This window comes from Pinus tabuliformis, chromosome 9, assembly GCF_031772625.1.
Source record: "Pinus tabuliformis cultivar Carrire ecotype Pingquan chromosome 9, CPIR1, whole genome shotgun sequence".
In the NCBI taxonomy this organism is placed as follows: domain Eukaryota; kingdom Viridiplantae; phylum Streptophyta; class Pinopsida; order Pinales; family Pinaceae; genus Pinus; species Pinus tabuliformis.
The window spans coordinates 15,089,149-15,105,770 of NC_142307.1; the positions used below are offsets into that span (position 1 = coordinate 15,089,149).

The window sequence follows — 16,622 nt, forward strand, 5'->3', positions numbered from 1 at the left end:
CTACTCTTCGACCTAAATGGTGGGCTAAAACTATTGTTGATCTCCGGGATAATGAGCTTCTTGAAGGTAGAACTTCCAGAAATAAGAGCAAACAGCAGTCCACAGTAAATTTTGCTCTTATGGCTAACCTACACAGTGTTTTTGAGCCTCAAAGCTATACAGAGGCTAGGGTATACCTGAGTGGGAACATGCTATGGAAGCTGAATTCCAGAGTCTTCAAAAGAATCACACTTGGACCCTTTCTGATCTTCCTACAAGGAAGAAGCCCATTAGCTGCAAATGGGTGTATAAAGTGAAATACAAAGCTGACGCAACCCTAGACAAGTATAAGGCTCGTCTTGTTGCTCGACGGTTCTCGCAAAAGGAAGGCATAGACCATGAGGAGACTTTTGCTCCTACAGCCAAGATGAGTACCATACGACTCGTTCTTGCCTTAGCAGCTTAGTTCAGTTGGAAAGTCCATCAGATGGATGTAAAGAGTGCTTTTCTAAATGGTGACTTACAGGAAGAAGTCTACATGACACAACCTCCAGGATTCAAGGTTGTCAGTCAAGAACAGAAAGTCTGTAGATTAGTCAAAGCACTCTATGGTCTGAAACAATCTCCTCGGGCTTGGTACATGAAAATTGATAAGTACCTAACAGATCATGGCTTTCAGCGCAGTCCATCTGATGCAAACCTGTATATCAAGCATACTGGTGATGATATTTTGTTTGTGATTGTCTATGTGGATGACCTTATCATTACTGGCAGTTCAGCACATTTGATCCATGGGATCAAACAGGATTTGTGCAGCACTATTGATATGACAGATTTCGGACTTCTTCATTATTGTTTGGGGGTTGAAGTCTGGCAAACTGAGAACAACATTTTTCTCTCTCACTCCAAGTATGCCAGAAATCTTGTGGACAGATTCAAAATGCAGGATTGCAAACCTGCCACGACTCCTATGGAACCAGGGATCAAACTTTCAGCTCAATCATCCTCACCACTTGTGGATGAAACTTTATTCAGGCAATTAGTGGGCAGCCTCATCTACCTTACTGCCACTAGACTTGACATCAATTTTGCAGTGAGCTACATTTCCCACTTCATGTCAACTCCTAAGGCTGATCATTGGATAGCAGCGAAGCGTGTGCTGCGTTATGTACGTGGCACTCCTAATTATGGACTTCTGCACACTCAGAGTTCTGATCCTACACTCAATGGTTACACAAATTCTGACTAGGCCAGTTCGATTGATGACCGTAAATCTACAACTAGGTATGTGTTTAGTCTAGGATCCGGTGCTATCACCTGGACTAGTAAGACGCAGCAGGCAGTGGCTCTCTCCTCAACATAAGCAGAGTATCAGGGAGCAGTTAAGGCATCTTGTGAGGCAGTTTGGCTTCAAAGTATGCTTGCGGATATGCATGTTTCCCAGACAGGTCCTACTCCCTTGTTCTGTGATAATCAGGGAATGCTCAAACTTGCCAAGAGTCCAGTCTTCCATGAACGAACAAAGCATGTGGAAACCCATTGCCACTACCTTCGACAACTTGTTGAAGACGGATCCGTTCAGTTGTTGTATGTTCCCACAACGGAGCAGCCAACAGACATCTTCACCAAGCCCCTTGGTCTTGATAAGTTTGTAAAATTCAAAGGGTCTATAGGTGTTGTAAATAGATTGAGCATTAAGGGAGGGTATTAGAATAATGTTATTTAGTGTTTAATGCTCATTTGGATAAGATCGTCTGTGATCTTATTAACAGTTTCTTAGAAGAAACTTGTTGTTTCTATTTCTTAGTAGAAACTACTTGTTTCTATTTCTATAAATATCTTTGTATTATTTATTGAGCTTCATTGCTCATTGTAAATCAATTCAATTCATTCATTCATTAGTTGTCATAGAGGATCACAGTGGTATTCATCATGTGTACAAACAGCTCACTGAAGAGCTTCCACAACCAGGCAGCTTCATACGAGATCATACTCGTAGTTATGTATTCAGTCTCAGTGGTGCTTATAGAACCAACACTCAGAAGTGCTCTAGTGATCCTCCACACTGCCTGCCCAGTCAACATTCGAATAATCATGCAGCTTCATATTTTTGGCAGTGTATCTCAATCCATGAGAGAATGTGCCCCGAAGATATCTCAGAAGATTCTAGGCACCAATCCATTGAGGCTCAACCAAATATGAGCTCACCATGCTAACTACAAAACATATATCCGGATGGAAATTCACCAAGAACATCACTGCAAATGAGTTTATGAAACTCGACGCATTTCCCAAATCTGGTCCGACATCACCACCATGTAACTTCTGAAAGTTAAGATCCTCGAAGTAGTCACAGGCTTGCAGTTTACCATTCCACATCTGGAATCCAACTCCCTCTTTACTTCTGCAAATGAGAGGGTCTGCACCTGTCAGAGATTGGTCATCCTCAGAAGGTGCCGGTATGAGAGGTCTATCATCTACAACCTTTGAGCAATGGTTTGGATTGGTTTCGCTCCTAGTGAATCTCAACCTCATCAGACAGCTTATCAATCCTCTCATACTAAGTGCGGGGTGTTTTGCTTTAAGCCATAGAGGGCTTTCTTCCACCTGCACACATGAGATTCTCGATCATGAATCTCAAACCTCCTCGGGTTGTTCCACAGGGAGGGGAATGGTCCCCTTGTAAAATTTTCCTTCGGTACATCTCAGACATGTACCTTCATGCTCCTTTTGAATTCAGGCATCCCAGTCACCATCTGACTCACATCGAGTAGGGCCCCATAAATAGACCTCCGGTGTTATAGATGAGATATGTCAATTGACATGATCCTCAATGGACCATCTTGCAACTTGATACAAATTGCCAACCCTGAACCCATGAGAAAAAGCATCTTTGAAAATTCTATTTACGTACCTTTCCATTGATGAATGCCACCTTGAAACCTTTGACTTCCATTGTCGAAATGGACACCAGGTTCTTATTGTCGAAAATAGATTGTTGTAAACGAATTGAGTTACCCTCAGTCAATTGAAGGTAACATTCCCTCCACCCTTTTCGGGATAGGTGGCATCGGCTCCAAGTATAATCCCACGATTGCTTCCATCTCTACCACATTAGAGAGAGCACCCTTCTATCCTTGGCAAGAGGATGGACATATCTTCATGGGCCAAGGTAGATATGCAGGGGACGTACTAAGGAGATTTTGTATGGAGGATTGAAAGCCTATGGCTACTCTGATGATCGCCAACTAGAAGTAGTTACATGCTTCAGATTCTGAGTTGGTGAACCCCACTTTGTATCATCAGTTGATCGATTCGTTGATGTATTTGGTCAACACTAGACCAGATATCTGTTTCATAGTCAACACATTGAGTCAGTTTATGACGAAGGCCAAGATAGTACATTGGATGGTTGCAAAACATGTTTTGCAGTACCTACAGGGCACAATGGACTATGGTCTGGACTATATCCGAGGACATGGAGTCAGGTTGGCAGGTTGTACAGACTCAAACTGGGCAGGCAGTGCTAGTGATCGAAAGAGTACTTCTGGATGTTGTTTCATGTTGGGTTCAGCAATGGTGTCGTGGTTCAGTAGGAAGTAGAGATTAGCGGCACTAAGCTCAGCGGATGCTAAGTATATTACAGCTATAAAAGCCAATTGCAAGGCTATTTGGCTTCACAAGATGATATGTGGCTTATTTGGTCAGATGTTGAGACCAACTACGATATACTGTGATAATCAAAGTTGCATTAAACTCACAGAGAATCCAATATTTCATGACCGATCAAAGAACATAGAGATCAAGTACCACTTCATCAAGGATTGGGTCAGAGAGGAGCAGTGAGGCTTCAATACATATCCACTGATGAACAAGTTGCAGATATTCTCACCAAGTCATTGCCAAGGGGCAAGCATGTGTACTTTAGAGACAAGATGGGAGTGGTGAGAAACACCTTCCTCAATAAGAGGGAGTGTTGAAGAAAAGGGTACCAAGGAGGTGTTTCCTAGTGCATTTGCCTTTTTGCCTAGGAAAACACTTTAAAACACCTTTTTAGCATGTGACATTATGAGTTATATTAAAGTCATGAAAAAGTCACTTTATTAAGTACCATGTACTTTCTAATATTAAAGTCACTTTATAATTTTAAGTAGACTTTATGTGGAAAAAAAGTGCAAGGTACAGATATAAAGTTATAAAGTGATTAGGAGTCATTAACGAGGGAGACCACATGAAATGGGGGTCAAGTAAGGGAATAACCTCCACCATTGATCAAAAGGGTTAGGGTTTTTCTATCTAATGAGAGCTAGAAAGGGAGAAACAGGTGAGAAGTCTCTCATTCTACTTGTGCAAAGATGGAGGAGGAGAGAAAAGAGAGGAGGAAGAGGATAGCTGAAGGAGAAGGGTTTTATTGCAGCAGAGAACCCACCATTAAAGCAGTCCGAATTTCTAGGAGGCCGAGTTTCAGGTTGTAGTAGAGGCACAAAATTCAAGGAGGCAGGCAGCATAATTTTGTGCAGATTTTGAAGCATATAAGGAGAGGTTGTCTGCGCAGATATCGAGATAGAGAAAGGCCCCTGACAGCAGCATGAAATCCCAGACCTGTCAAGCAGAACTCAGCACAATTTAGAGGCTGTGAGGGATTGACAACACACATTTTAAGGCATTAAATGCTGGTCAGTCTGCATTGAAATCAAGGAGAGCAGTGCATTAATTAACTGGTTGATTGGACAGAGTTACAAGGCAGTCTGAGATAGTTTGGTGGCACAATTTTTCAGGAAACAGTGGACAGTCCAGTGGCTCGAACATCAGAAATTATTGTTGTACAATGACCCAGACTTTCAGTCAACAGAGTACAGTGGAGGCTCATAAATTGAAGAGAGAAAGAGGACTGACAGTGACACTTTTTCCGAGGGAGATAAGTACAATTTTATTTTATTTGTTGTTGTAATGATTTTCCTAAGAAGAAGCTAATAAAATCCTCCTAAACTGGTTTTCCCCTTGTGGGTTTTCCCAGGGTCAAAGTTGACCAAAAATAAGTGTCTTCTATGTGTGTGAATGCTTGTCTCATTTTATCTATCAGCTAAAAAATACAAAAAGAGTAGAAGTAGCCTGCATGTTTCTCTTATAATTTGCAAAAAGTTTTTATATCAGACTTACTTGTTTGGGGTTGTGGGCATTAAATTTATGCAAAGTAAACTGCAACTGGGAGGGCTACAGGAAACCAAAATTTCTACAGTTTATGAGTGAAGGAAACTAAGGGGCAACTCACACCCACAATTCTGAGTCCAGTGTGTTATAGGTCAACTTCTACTACTACAAGTCAGCCCTGCTAAATTTCAACACTGCCACAATGTTTTCAGCCGCTGTGCTCTACAAACCACAGAAATGATACTATGGCAGGTCCCTACTCAAAGTGGTGAAGGGTTCAATGCAAGGCACTAGTGATATCTCTCCCTTCATCATTTCATTCTCCCCTTTTGTCGTCCCTTTGTTGTCCTTTACCACCCCCTTCTCTACACTATCTCCCACAACCACCCCTTCCCAATGTTCACACAATCAATCCCTCTTCCCCCTCCTACATGCCACCCCCTACACACTCTATCCAACTTGACAACCCTAGACCATATCATATCCCCTTACTCTTAACAACAAGAAATAATCAAGTTCCCTCCAATACAAGCACAAGGCAAATGGCTTCCAATCATTGTGAATAGCACTCTAAAACAACAACCAAAATTCTATGTCAAGTCAAAGATGCGGATAAAGAGGGCAATACATTAATTCATTTTCCAACAGGATCGAAAAAGCATGTTGAGGTTTTATTCGAGCAGTTTCAAGCCATTCATACTGAACATGAGAATTAACCATTTATAGGATGAGTTTGCAGCTTCAATAATAGGGTTTCAGAGGTAGAGCCCGAGATCCTTACTCTTAAACAACAAGTAATGGATGTCAAAACCCAAGATTCTCTCCAACCACCTAGTGATTCCCTACACTGACATTCTAGATCTCAATAATAAACAAGACAAGATTTGATTCCTACAGAAAACCAAAACTTGAATTAAATTTTGGACGCAGGTAGTTCACAAAAGTGATAAACACCCCAGTTACCGTGAATAAGGAGGTTGTGCAAGCCAAACTTAAAGGCGAGTGCCCGAGGAGAGCTTGAGAACTAAATTTGAAAGTGATGGATCTTCCTTCACCCTCAACACCACATCCAAACCCCATGTTGATCAAAACTTCCTTTCTTTAGGAAACATTACACCTCCTTGATATCAACTCATAGAGAGCTTGGTTTGGGTTTGAATGCTACCTTTATCTATGGTTTAGATCATCTAGAAACTACCTTTGTTCCCCCAAACAAAAACGAGATTTTTATTACTTCACATAAGATCTTCCTAGACAAGGATCTCACACCATCTTAGGTCGTGGAGCCTAAGCAATCCAAATAGGGGCCAACAACATAGCATGCAAGGAAACGGGTGGTAATCCACAATCGCAACATTGTCATCCGAGATTCACCTCCTTATGCTGGACACATTCTAGATTCAAAAAATGACAAGTCAAGAGGGGGAAGTGCGGGATATTGAGGATCACAATCAAGTGTAAGAGGGCCCTCCAGTCCCATCCACACAATTTACAATGCACTAGGACCTTCAAATACATCTTAATCGAAACACATGTGAGCCCCACCAAGACTATCTCAAAATATCTAGGTATCATTGCTTTTCAGAATGCAAATAAGAGACCTAGAGTTTGGGTGATGTTCAAGGTTTGGGAGAAATCACTTGTCTTTAATGAGATTCCCTTCAAGGCAGAGCTACAATGATCACAGAGGATGAGTCTACCAAATTTATGCAAATCCATGTTATTGTCATATCCCCCGTCCCTTGGGATCTTTATTTTATTGTATGTTACTTTCCACCTAACTCTTAAGATTTCACCCTTCATAGAGATTTTAATGGGTGTCCATATCAAGAGATTTATGTTAACCTCAGACAGTACTCTACACATGGGAAAGTCTTGATTATAAGGGGACTTCCATACACGTAACAAGAACCGAAAGATTCCACTTAATGACAAGTTAAAGGATGCATTATGCTTACAAGAGCGTGATCCAAACTCATTTGGACTTGCACACATTATCAAATGATGCCATGGGACCCTTCTCAACATATGGAAAACATTATTTTCATCTCAGTGATACCATAACTTGCTAGTGGTATTCTCCACTTCCATGACTCTAGCAATTTCACATGTTACACTCATGCCAAGGGGGCTAGCATTGTGGACTATGTCCTTTACAACCAAGATATGCTTCAGCATATTCACCAACTCTTCGGCATTTGGATACCCATGGAATAGCACACCCTCCGCTCATTTTCCCTCACCTTTAATGATCCTTCCCTCACTATCCAATTTTGGGCCTTTCAAGTCAACCTCCACCAACTACAACTATATTTCCCTGACTATGCAAGAAGCAACCCTCGGCTCTTACCCTCACACCATCAACTCCCCCACTTGGTCCTATAAGATTGGTCCAATGACCAAGCAATACAACATACAAAATCTTTCATAAACACATTCATTACACCCACTTTGAGTCCTTCAAGTCAACCTCCCCCAAGTACAAAAATCTTTCCCTAACTATGCAAGAAGCAACCCTTAGCCCTTACCCTCACAACATCATCTCCCCCACCCGATCTTCTAAGACTAGTCCAATAAAGAAGTAGTATGAAGTATAAAATCTTTCAATTAACACCTTCATTATACCCATTTCACAACCCCCTCTCCTACACTACTACAAAAATCCTATCAATCCTTCCACCATAGCAAGAAATGTGTCTTCATAACATAGAGGATACATGAATTGAGAGCCTTACTTCACCACTGCCCCAAAGATTTTTGGCATAGTACTTACTCGTCACTCCAACTTACCCACCAATATCAACCCTTAGTCCATTTTCACCCATATTGTTACCCTTTACAATGTTCTTGGTCAACTCCATCCCATCCTTTTGCCACATGTTTTACTTAAACATATCAAGGAGGAAATATGGGAGATAAACACTAGCATTGTTGCAAATAAAGAGGAATAATAGGCAAAGTTATTCAAAAATGGTTTACACCCATTGGTGCATCACATTATTGATTTGTTTAACCATGTTTGCACGAGTTCCCCACCATATCATCCACCCAATTCATAAATCAAGGTGTTGGTTCAAACAATTGTTGCGCAATCATGAAAGGAGAAATGTTCGAAGTAGGGGCCAAGGAATTTTCAGACTAGAGTACATAGAATGGATTATATCCTCACTCTACGAGCCATCATTAAGGAGGCAAGACACTACTCTTCAAAAGTCTTCTAATGTTTAATAGACCTTAAAAAAGCTTTTGACTCAACTCCAAGGGAAACCATGTTCAAGAGGCTCGAAGACATTGGTGTTTAGAGATTCTTATAGCCGTTATCATGCATCTCTAAGAGATGGTCCTTAGTCGCCTTCGTGCAACACATGGATTATCTGATTTCATCAAGAGCACCATCAAGGTGGAACAAGTGTGCCCCCTCTCACCCATCTCATTCAAGATCAACATAGATGAGTTGAAAACTTTTTTGCTTGAGCACATCCAACCGACGGATGATTGCCTCCTCCATCATGTCCAAATCTCCCCACTCCTCTTTGGCGTTGATGTGGTTCTCTTATCCTCCATGCTTGAGGGTCTCCAAAGACAACTAGATGCTCTAGCATTGTTATCTGATCTTTGAGAGTTGACAATCTATCTTAGGAAAACCAACATAATGATCTTCGTCTACTTGAAGAAGTGCCTTTTAGGTCTCCACTTTTACTTCGGAAGGTGGGAAGTGGAGGTTATCATTGCATACACATATTTGGGGATTAAAATTTTAGGGCCTAGATTTAATTTAGAGCAATATCTCTAACTCCAAGTGAATAAGGGATGTAGATCCCTCGCTCTTATAGAGATACAACATCTCAAATACCATTTTCAAGACATCTCATCCAAATCGAATCTCTTGGACTCTATCATCAAAACCACAATTATGTAAAACTTACAGGTTTGGGAACCGAGCCTACTCAACTCAAATTGGGCACATAGAAGGAGAGTTCAAACCCTCTTGATCTGCTACGTCATCAAATGCAAGATGGCGGTCCCTTATCCCACCTAGCATTGCCTCCAAAGGTTCTTTGACCCAATAGCAAGCAAAGATAAGATCCCCATATCTTACTTATTAGTGTTTGGAGTCCATCACTCACTCTACCCCCCTCCCCGCATTGAAAGAGAGTGATGTTGGTATTCAAAGGTTTCTTGTTTCCTTCAGTTAAGCTACCCCTTACCTAATAAGTAGGAGATGAATGGATTATCTAGGAAGATTTTTATAAACAATATATCCAAGTCATTAGGATAACCCATGTGGGGGTTTGAGACCCAAGATGGCCTTTTATGCAGAGCACTCCCTGGGCCTCAGAGACTACCTAATTGTGCAACCTCCTTACACAAGTTATACTAGATGCATGGGCTCATGATCCCCCTTAGCTAGTTCTAAGTAGGTTCTCACTAACTTCAAGTAGAAGCAGAGTACCAGATACAACAAGAACAAATAATGTTGGATCTATTGTATAAGAGAGACAAAGACAAAGAAACATATTATATCAAAATGCCCTCATTACAATGAAATATGATGTCAATTCCATCCCCTATTAAGGGAGTCTCATAACTCCCTATCCAACTTTTTCCAATATACAAACCTCTAGTACCTAGAATTATACTTGAAATAGGAACTCAAGTTCAAATCTCAAATCCTCTAGAGCCCTCTTAACAAGACACTACCAAAAAGATTACATATTTCTTCCTGGTGCTTCTAGTGGATAAGGGCACCAAGAAGCAACCAAAGCAACACTAATCCATCCCCAAGATCTATCAATCCCTAGAAGGTAACCCAACCATGAAAAATGAAACTCATGCAGAGTTGTCGTACCAAGCTTCAAGACACTCCACACTAGACCAATAGGTAAATCCCCCCCCCACCAACAGGCAATAAGGGCTCATCTCTTCTAGACAAAGAGACATCCCTAAACTAGATCCACTGCATCCAACCAATTTTCTTGGTGTATTCATTATTGTTCTAGTTCAACAAAGCAAGAGAGTGGGATATTGTATGCAGAACAAAGGAATTAGAAGACCCTTTAGCAACCATAAAATCCAGTGTCTACAACAATTCTACAGTGGGTTCATCTTTCTTTGTTTCTAAATTTTGTATTTGGGAAGAAAAGAGCAAGGGATGGTCGTCACCTTTTAGCCGAGTTTCACATGTTCATTTTCTTGGGATGTTGCTTGTGTTCAAACTTCATCGTGTGGATGGTGTGGTATTTGCTTTAGTGTCCTTTATTTCATTGTCAACATATTTCAATACATACTAAGATTGTAATATTAATTTTCAATCTTAAGTAAACATTAGTAAAGTAATCTTAAATAAATCTTATTTCAAGGATTCTGCAAAAACTTGTAACCTGTGTTGTAAGGAATTGTCCAATGGAATATCATAGCACTTTACACACCACTAGGTCTCTCTCTAAGTCGAATTGCCTCAGTGCTATGAAGAAAATCCAAAGTATAATAGTGTGTGCTATGAGTCACCTCTTAACTACTATTAAACTATAAAGTCATCATTGGCTTTCTTCTTCCTTCATAAACAAATGCCTCCAAGCAATAATTTATATTAGTAGGTCCAAGTGCATTGCTTCTATGTCCACATTCATCTTATAATAGTGTTTGTTGTTTCTATTTCTTATTTTCTCTTTTCATTGGTTTCTACATCAAAGATGTGTATGTGTACTATGCCCTTTTTTAAAAAATTACAAGACCTACCTTTTAAATCCCTCATCTTCGAATCCTTCCAATAATCTCAAACCTTTTACAAAAGGACTTTCCCTCCAAGCTTTACAGCTCACAAAGGTTAGTACCACTTTGATACTACGTTGGATATTTAAGAACACAATAAAAAACTAAAACACGATAGATATAGACAAATAAAATATATGCATTTATTACAATGGAGTCATTCAATATAATGGGAGTGCCTCCATGTTATGTCATTCAATGGGTATTTGTGTTACACACATAACTAACTAACAGCCTCTCATTAATAACATTTAATTGAATTATGCCTTACCTAATGATTGTATTATGATAAATTTTGTATTGAACCATTGATACTCCAATAGCAACATATACAGGGCACAAACAAGAAGAACACATGCGAGACGTAGATGGCTTCTCGAGGATCTAAAATATTAGCTTGGTGCAAGAATCAACATGTTTAGTTTGGACTCTAGATGAGGATGTTTTTTATGTTGGTCTTTCTTACCATTAAAGTGGGTGGGGGGGGGGGGGGCGATTGAACATAATTGCCACCTACTTAGGCTATGATGTGCACGTGGTATTATTGTCACAAAAATAAATATAAGAGGAAGAATAAGGAATGCCAAGAGTATGGTGGATCTTCATTTTTCCTAGTGTGCATTCTTTTGCTTCGCAATTATGTGTGTCTAATCGTCAGCTAGGTGAAGTTACACTGTAACAACAATAGAGCTATGAAATTGCCCCAAACGGTTCGAAACTTTCCATTATTAAACTAGGGCATAATTTTAAATTCTTTGGTGAGCTTCATGATGTTGCCCACCTCTAAATAGTGATATTAACAATGCAAAGAAAAAAACGCTTGATGGTTAAAAAAGCTTATGTTGTTAGCTACAAATTTGCACATTTGAATTCCTTTTAATAAAACCTACTAAAAGATAACACAATTACTTAACTTCTTCCTGGAGGCCAATATTAGAAAAGAGAATGGAATCTATCAAATAAGATTGAATACCAATCGCATGCCCAAGGAAATAAAACAACTTGAGATTATAAATGTTAAATCACAAGGGGCTACCATTTATGCAAAATGGATTGTCAAAGTCATGAAGGAGAAAAGACTTGGAAGATGCTTATTGGGGCCAGCAATCTAGAATGTTCTTATGGCAAACATAGTCACAAGAGACTATATTTTCAATATACCCTTTTAGCAACCCTAAAGCTAGATATAGTTTTGTAAATTTTGGTTTTTAAGAGTATTTGGAGAGCATAGGGAATGTGCGAGCCTTTCTTGAGATGGCACAAGAATTGTTTATTTAAGGACTAGTATTTCCTTCAATAAGCATTCTCTTTGGTGGTCTCTAGTTCTATCCAAATAAGGCCAACTAATTAGAGACATTTTCTGAGAAGATTTTTAGAGAGGAAATGAAATAATCAACCACATCTATGAAGCTCAAGCACAATTTTGTTGGTCCAAGAAAACCTTAAATGGAAGTTTAATGATTCGAACTCTAACAAAGTGATAATAGATATAATAATAATAATAAAATATTACAAATGCCCTTGGTGGGCATTTTATGTATAATCAACTAGTGGATGCATTGGGTTTGGAATAGCTCCTTGTCTTCGAGGAAATCTGCCCCATGGATATCTATACTAGGCTTGGTTAAGATAGCTTCTAAGGAACCTATGCATAGGAAGCTAAGCCTAAATGCCAATGTCTAGTGTGACTATTTATGCCAAATAAATTTTGGAAAGTCCCAATCAACCCCAAAAAATGCTCTTTTTTCCTGGTCTCTAAATGAGAAAAGTCTTACTCTAGGTCCCTGACTTGTCTATCTAAAGGCTTCTAGGTCCCTGACTTGTCTATATAAAGGCTTCTCTTGTAGTAAATGAAAATTACTTCTGATCATTTTTTCTATTACTTATAATGTGGTGGCTTACAATTTTGTAAGGCAGTAATTTGGTATTCATTGATAATTATAGAAGAAAAAAATTCCAATTAGAATTACGCCAAGTCACATACTACCCCGCTAAAGTAAACTACGTGATTGTAATTACCATGAAATTGTAATCACCATGAAAGAAACTAAGTTTTTTATGTCAAACTGTAACCAAGTATCGTGCTGTCCATGGAGTTGAGTTCTAACATCACCGGCTCCGACTAAAGTCCCTAACTTTGGTTCGAATGGTTGAATTTTTTGAATCTTGATTGTTTATACGCAGCTGCAGGAATATAAACCCATCTCACCTGACCAGGTTCTAAGCCCAGGAAATCCCATCACTGTTATTCAAATTCAAACATAACATGACCAGTGACAGGGACAAACGTCCACATTCCTAACCAGACTTAAAGTCAACAAAAGAAGAAGTATTGCTATTACCCAATTTTAAACGGAACGTTCTGCTTAAACACCCTAGATTTAAAAATAAGCCATTATTATCAACTCCTGTCACTAGATTTGGAATTTAAGAAGGAGCAGGAACAAACCCTACCCTAATTTTGTCTGGCCATAGTTAAAATAAATTTATAAAGTTCAATCACTGTTGGTTTGAATTTAACATAACTAGCTGGAATTAAAAAAAAATAAACCCGCGAGAAATATTAAATGTTTTTAAATGTCCTCCTAGCCATCAGAGATTATGACCTGTATACTGAAATTTCCATCCATGGAGACATTTGACGAACCCTCCGCCATATATTGCAGGTAATCTACCGATTCCATCCCTCCTTCCATCATCATCTGCTTTTCCTTGTGGTCCAAATCTGCTGCAATGCTCGCAAGATCAAACTCCGAAAAAAACGGTCCTTGCAACACAGTGTTCACACAATGGACTGCACAGAGCTTGGATTCCTGTACCTCGTGGTACAGCAATCCTCCATTGGTGATTTCCTGGGTGGCCATGTGCGTGGTAATGGGAGTTGGATATGGTTTCGATTCCTCACTGTCTGAAACCCTAGCTGGTTCTCTATGTTATACCTGCCACATATTCTTTTCTTTGCTTGCAGTGGACTCCAGAATGCAAAACGTTCTATCACCACCATTTATGATCAGAAGGGACAGGACGAATATATATATATATATAAGGTATTAAAATATCAAAATATTCCCGGAGGCAGGTGGAGTGTCACAAGTGAATTAGCGTTAAAAAATAATATATTTTAATAATATATTATTGTGATTTTATTTTCAATTTTATTAGGTTGTTTAATATGGAGAATTATTAATATATAAAAGTGGGTTTAGATTCATCCCAATTAGATTTATTAAGTATTTAGAAAAGATTAAATCTTTGAAGTGTAATATTTTTTTTATTTTAATTAATTTAAAATGTTTGAGGTTAATTAAGTGATGGGGCCAACCCACGTGGTCCCGCCTTGCTTCAGCTGATGTGGACTTAACGTTATGAACTGGGCAATATACGCGTTAATTGGGAATTGATTACTGTCTGATATGCAATCAACTTTGCATGTACTCTCTCCACCCCTTCGTTGGACACCTGTTCTCCTCGGGATCCTGGCAAACCCCGCCTTGATTTTGTCACTCTGTTCGCGCCCTTGCGGTCATTTCTATCTCCCGGTGGTTGGTTTCGGTGGTTTCTGTGTTATTTTGCTCTGCTTGTGGTTGTTCGCCTGTGATGAAACCCTATGTGGTTCCGCCTGTTCTGTGGTGATATGGTGAGAGCTCGACTGTGCTCTGTCGTTCCTGTGTTGGTTTGTCTGTCCGGCGCTTGGTTTCCTTGGTAAGTTATTGCTATTCCATCGTATGCTCGTTTCGCTTTTCCTGGCTGTAAACACTCTCCTTTGTTTGGTTACGTGGGCACCGTCTGGTCTGGTCTTCTTGACAATTCTTTGTGGTTAATTGCTATGGCGTAATGGTGCTCGGCTCGCTCAGCTCGACAGTTACCCAGGTCGATGGAACTCCGGGTTCTTCCCTCTCCGGCTCTCGGCTATTTAATAAGGTAAGTTCCAGTTCTATGCTGGTGTTTCTTTACCCCAACTTGTGCAGATGCTAACGTTTTTCGGCCCCTCTGTGAGCAGGACTCTCTGGTTCGAGGTTTTTCTTGTCTGCTATTACGGCTCACTCTCAGGTATGGTCACGCCCTCGTGTTCATTCTCTGTGTTTTCGTTTCCAGTCTTTACGGCTTTTTACTTCTCATGCAAGGGTTTTAAAAGAAAACTAACCTTCCGCCCTTGGTGCCTTTTGCAGGTGTGGCCGTCCCCTGTTTCGTGGGCAATGGCATTCGTCGACTCCTCCCGGGTAGTCCTGTTCTTGTTTACTTATCTGTATTGAGTCTTGGTCACTGTCACGGGTTATGTAATTTTATGCTGAGATAGTTTGTTGTAAAAATTAAATGGGAAGTAAACTCGTTCACTGCCAGTTTTTGGTGCTTACCTGGTGACTGTGTTTGCTTGGTATGAACCCGTAGTGGGTGCTGGTCGATTCCACTTCTTGCTCGCTTTCTTACTCTGCCAGTTCGTAACTCATCGAATACTGTAATGAACTTTTGGTATATGCAAATAAAAGTAAATTATTTATACAGAACTTTACACACAGTCTTGTGTTACTGAGGACGCATACAAGAATTATTTGTTTACTTGTGCACTGTAAAAAATGAAGGAAATATCTCTTTATTTTCTGTTACTCTTTTGTGTTTTCTCCGCTGCTGAACCCCACTGGGTTTGCTTGCTTATCTTTTTATACATTGTTTCCAGGCAGTTTGATAACTGCTGGTAGTTGCTCATTTTCAGTTCAGCAGTTACTACAGACGTGACTTTTCTTGGTGTTTAACTAGTTTACTTAGTCTGTTCTTTACAACAGTAATTTATTGTTAACTGTCTGATGACTCTAACCTACTACTATCATTTCTAGTTAGAACCTATTACAATACTTCAGACATAATGGACAAAACTAAAATAACAACAGATAATAATGTAGCTAACAAAGAAAGAAAAGAAACTTAAGAACGAGACAGACTTGTTGTCCGTTCAGTGAACTATTCCTCATCTCCAGTCCTTTTCAGAAACCTTGTCCGCCCTCTCTCTGACTTCACCCTGTTGACCAGATGCTCCTGCATCATTAAGTTAATTTTTGTAATTGGGAGGAATGGTTTTTTCCCGTAAATTCAATTCTTGTAAAATACGGTGAGCTTAGCTTAAATTAAACATATTGTTTTTATGGCTTTGAATTTTATTATTAAATATTTTTTATTTTTAAAAAATAGCTTGTTTTTGTTTTTTGGTTAGAAAGTGAAAGTGAAGTGTTGGTAATATATAGGTTAATTAGAGTTATGTCAAGTAAGTGGGTTATGTTGAATTATTATTATCTTTTTCACCCAAGTTCAAAACCCAACTTAACATGATGAGTTATAATGCTTTGATTAGGCTAAGAGGTAATTTTGTAATGTAATGTTTAACATTTTGACTAAGTCAAATTACATAAAAAAAAATTAAAATAAAAATAATAATAAATTAAAATAAAATAAATTAAAAAATTAATGTAATGTAAATGTAAATGTTTTGACTTGGTCAAAATAAAATAAAAAATAGAAACAAAAAAAATATTTTATTTTATTTTGTGTTTTTATTTTCAACGAGATAATGAAATAAATTTAATAATATAATTTATTAGATTGTTTATTATGGAGAATTATTAATATATAAAAGTGAGTTTAGATACATTTTGGTTAGATTTATTAAGTATTTAGAAAGATTATATCTTTGAAGTGCAATACTTTTTTTTAATAAAATTTAAAAGGTT

At 38.9% G+C, this 16,622-nt stretch overlaps 1 protein-coding gene across 1 annotated transcript in view; it reads right to left on the minus strand.

Annotated features, from left to right (window-relative positions):
• The window catches only part of LOC149146890 (ataxin-3 homolog), a 74,333-nt gene extending 60,420 nt beyond the window's left edge, over nucleotides 1-13,913 (minus strand). The window contains exon 1 of the mRNA XM_089445780.1: nucleotides 13,509-13,913. Coding sequence (XP_089301906.1) covers nucleotides 13,509-13,766 — 258 coding nt within the window. The 5' untranslated portion in view covers nucleotides 13,767-13,913. The remainder of the gene's footprint in view (nucleotides 1-13,508) is intronic.
• Nucleotides 13,914-16,622: the final 2,709 nt, after the last annotated feature.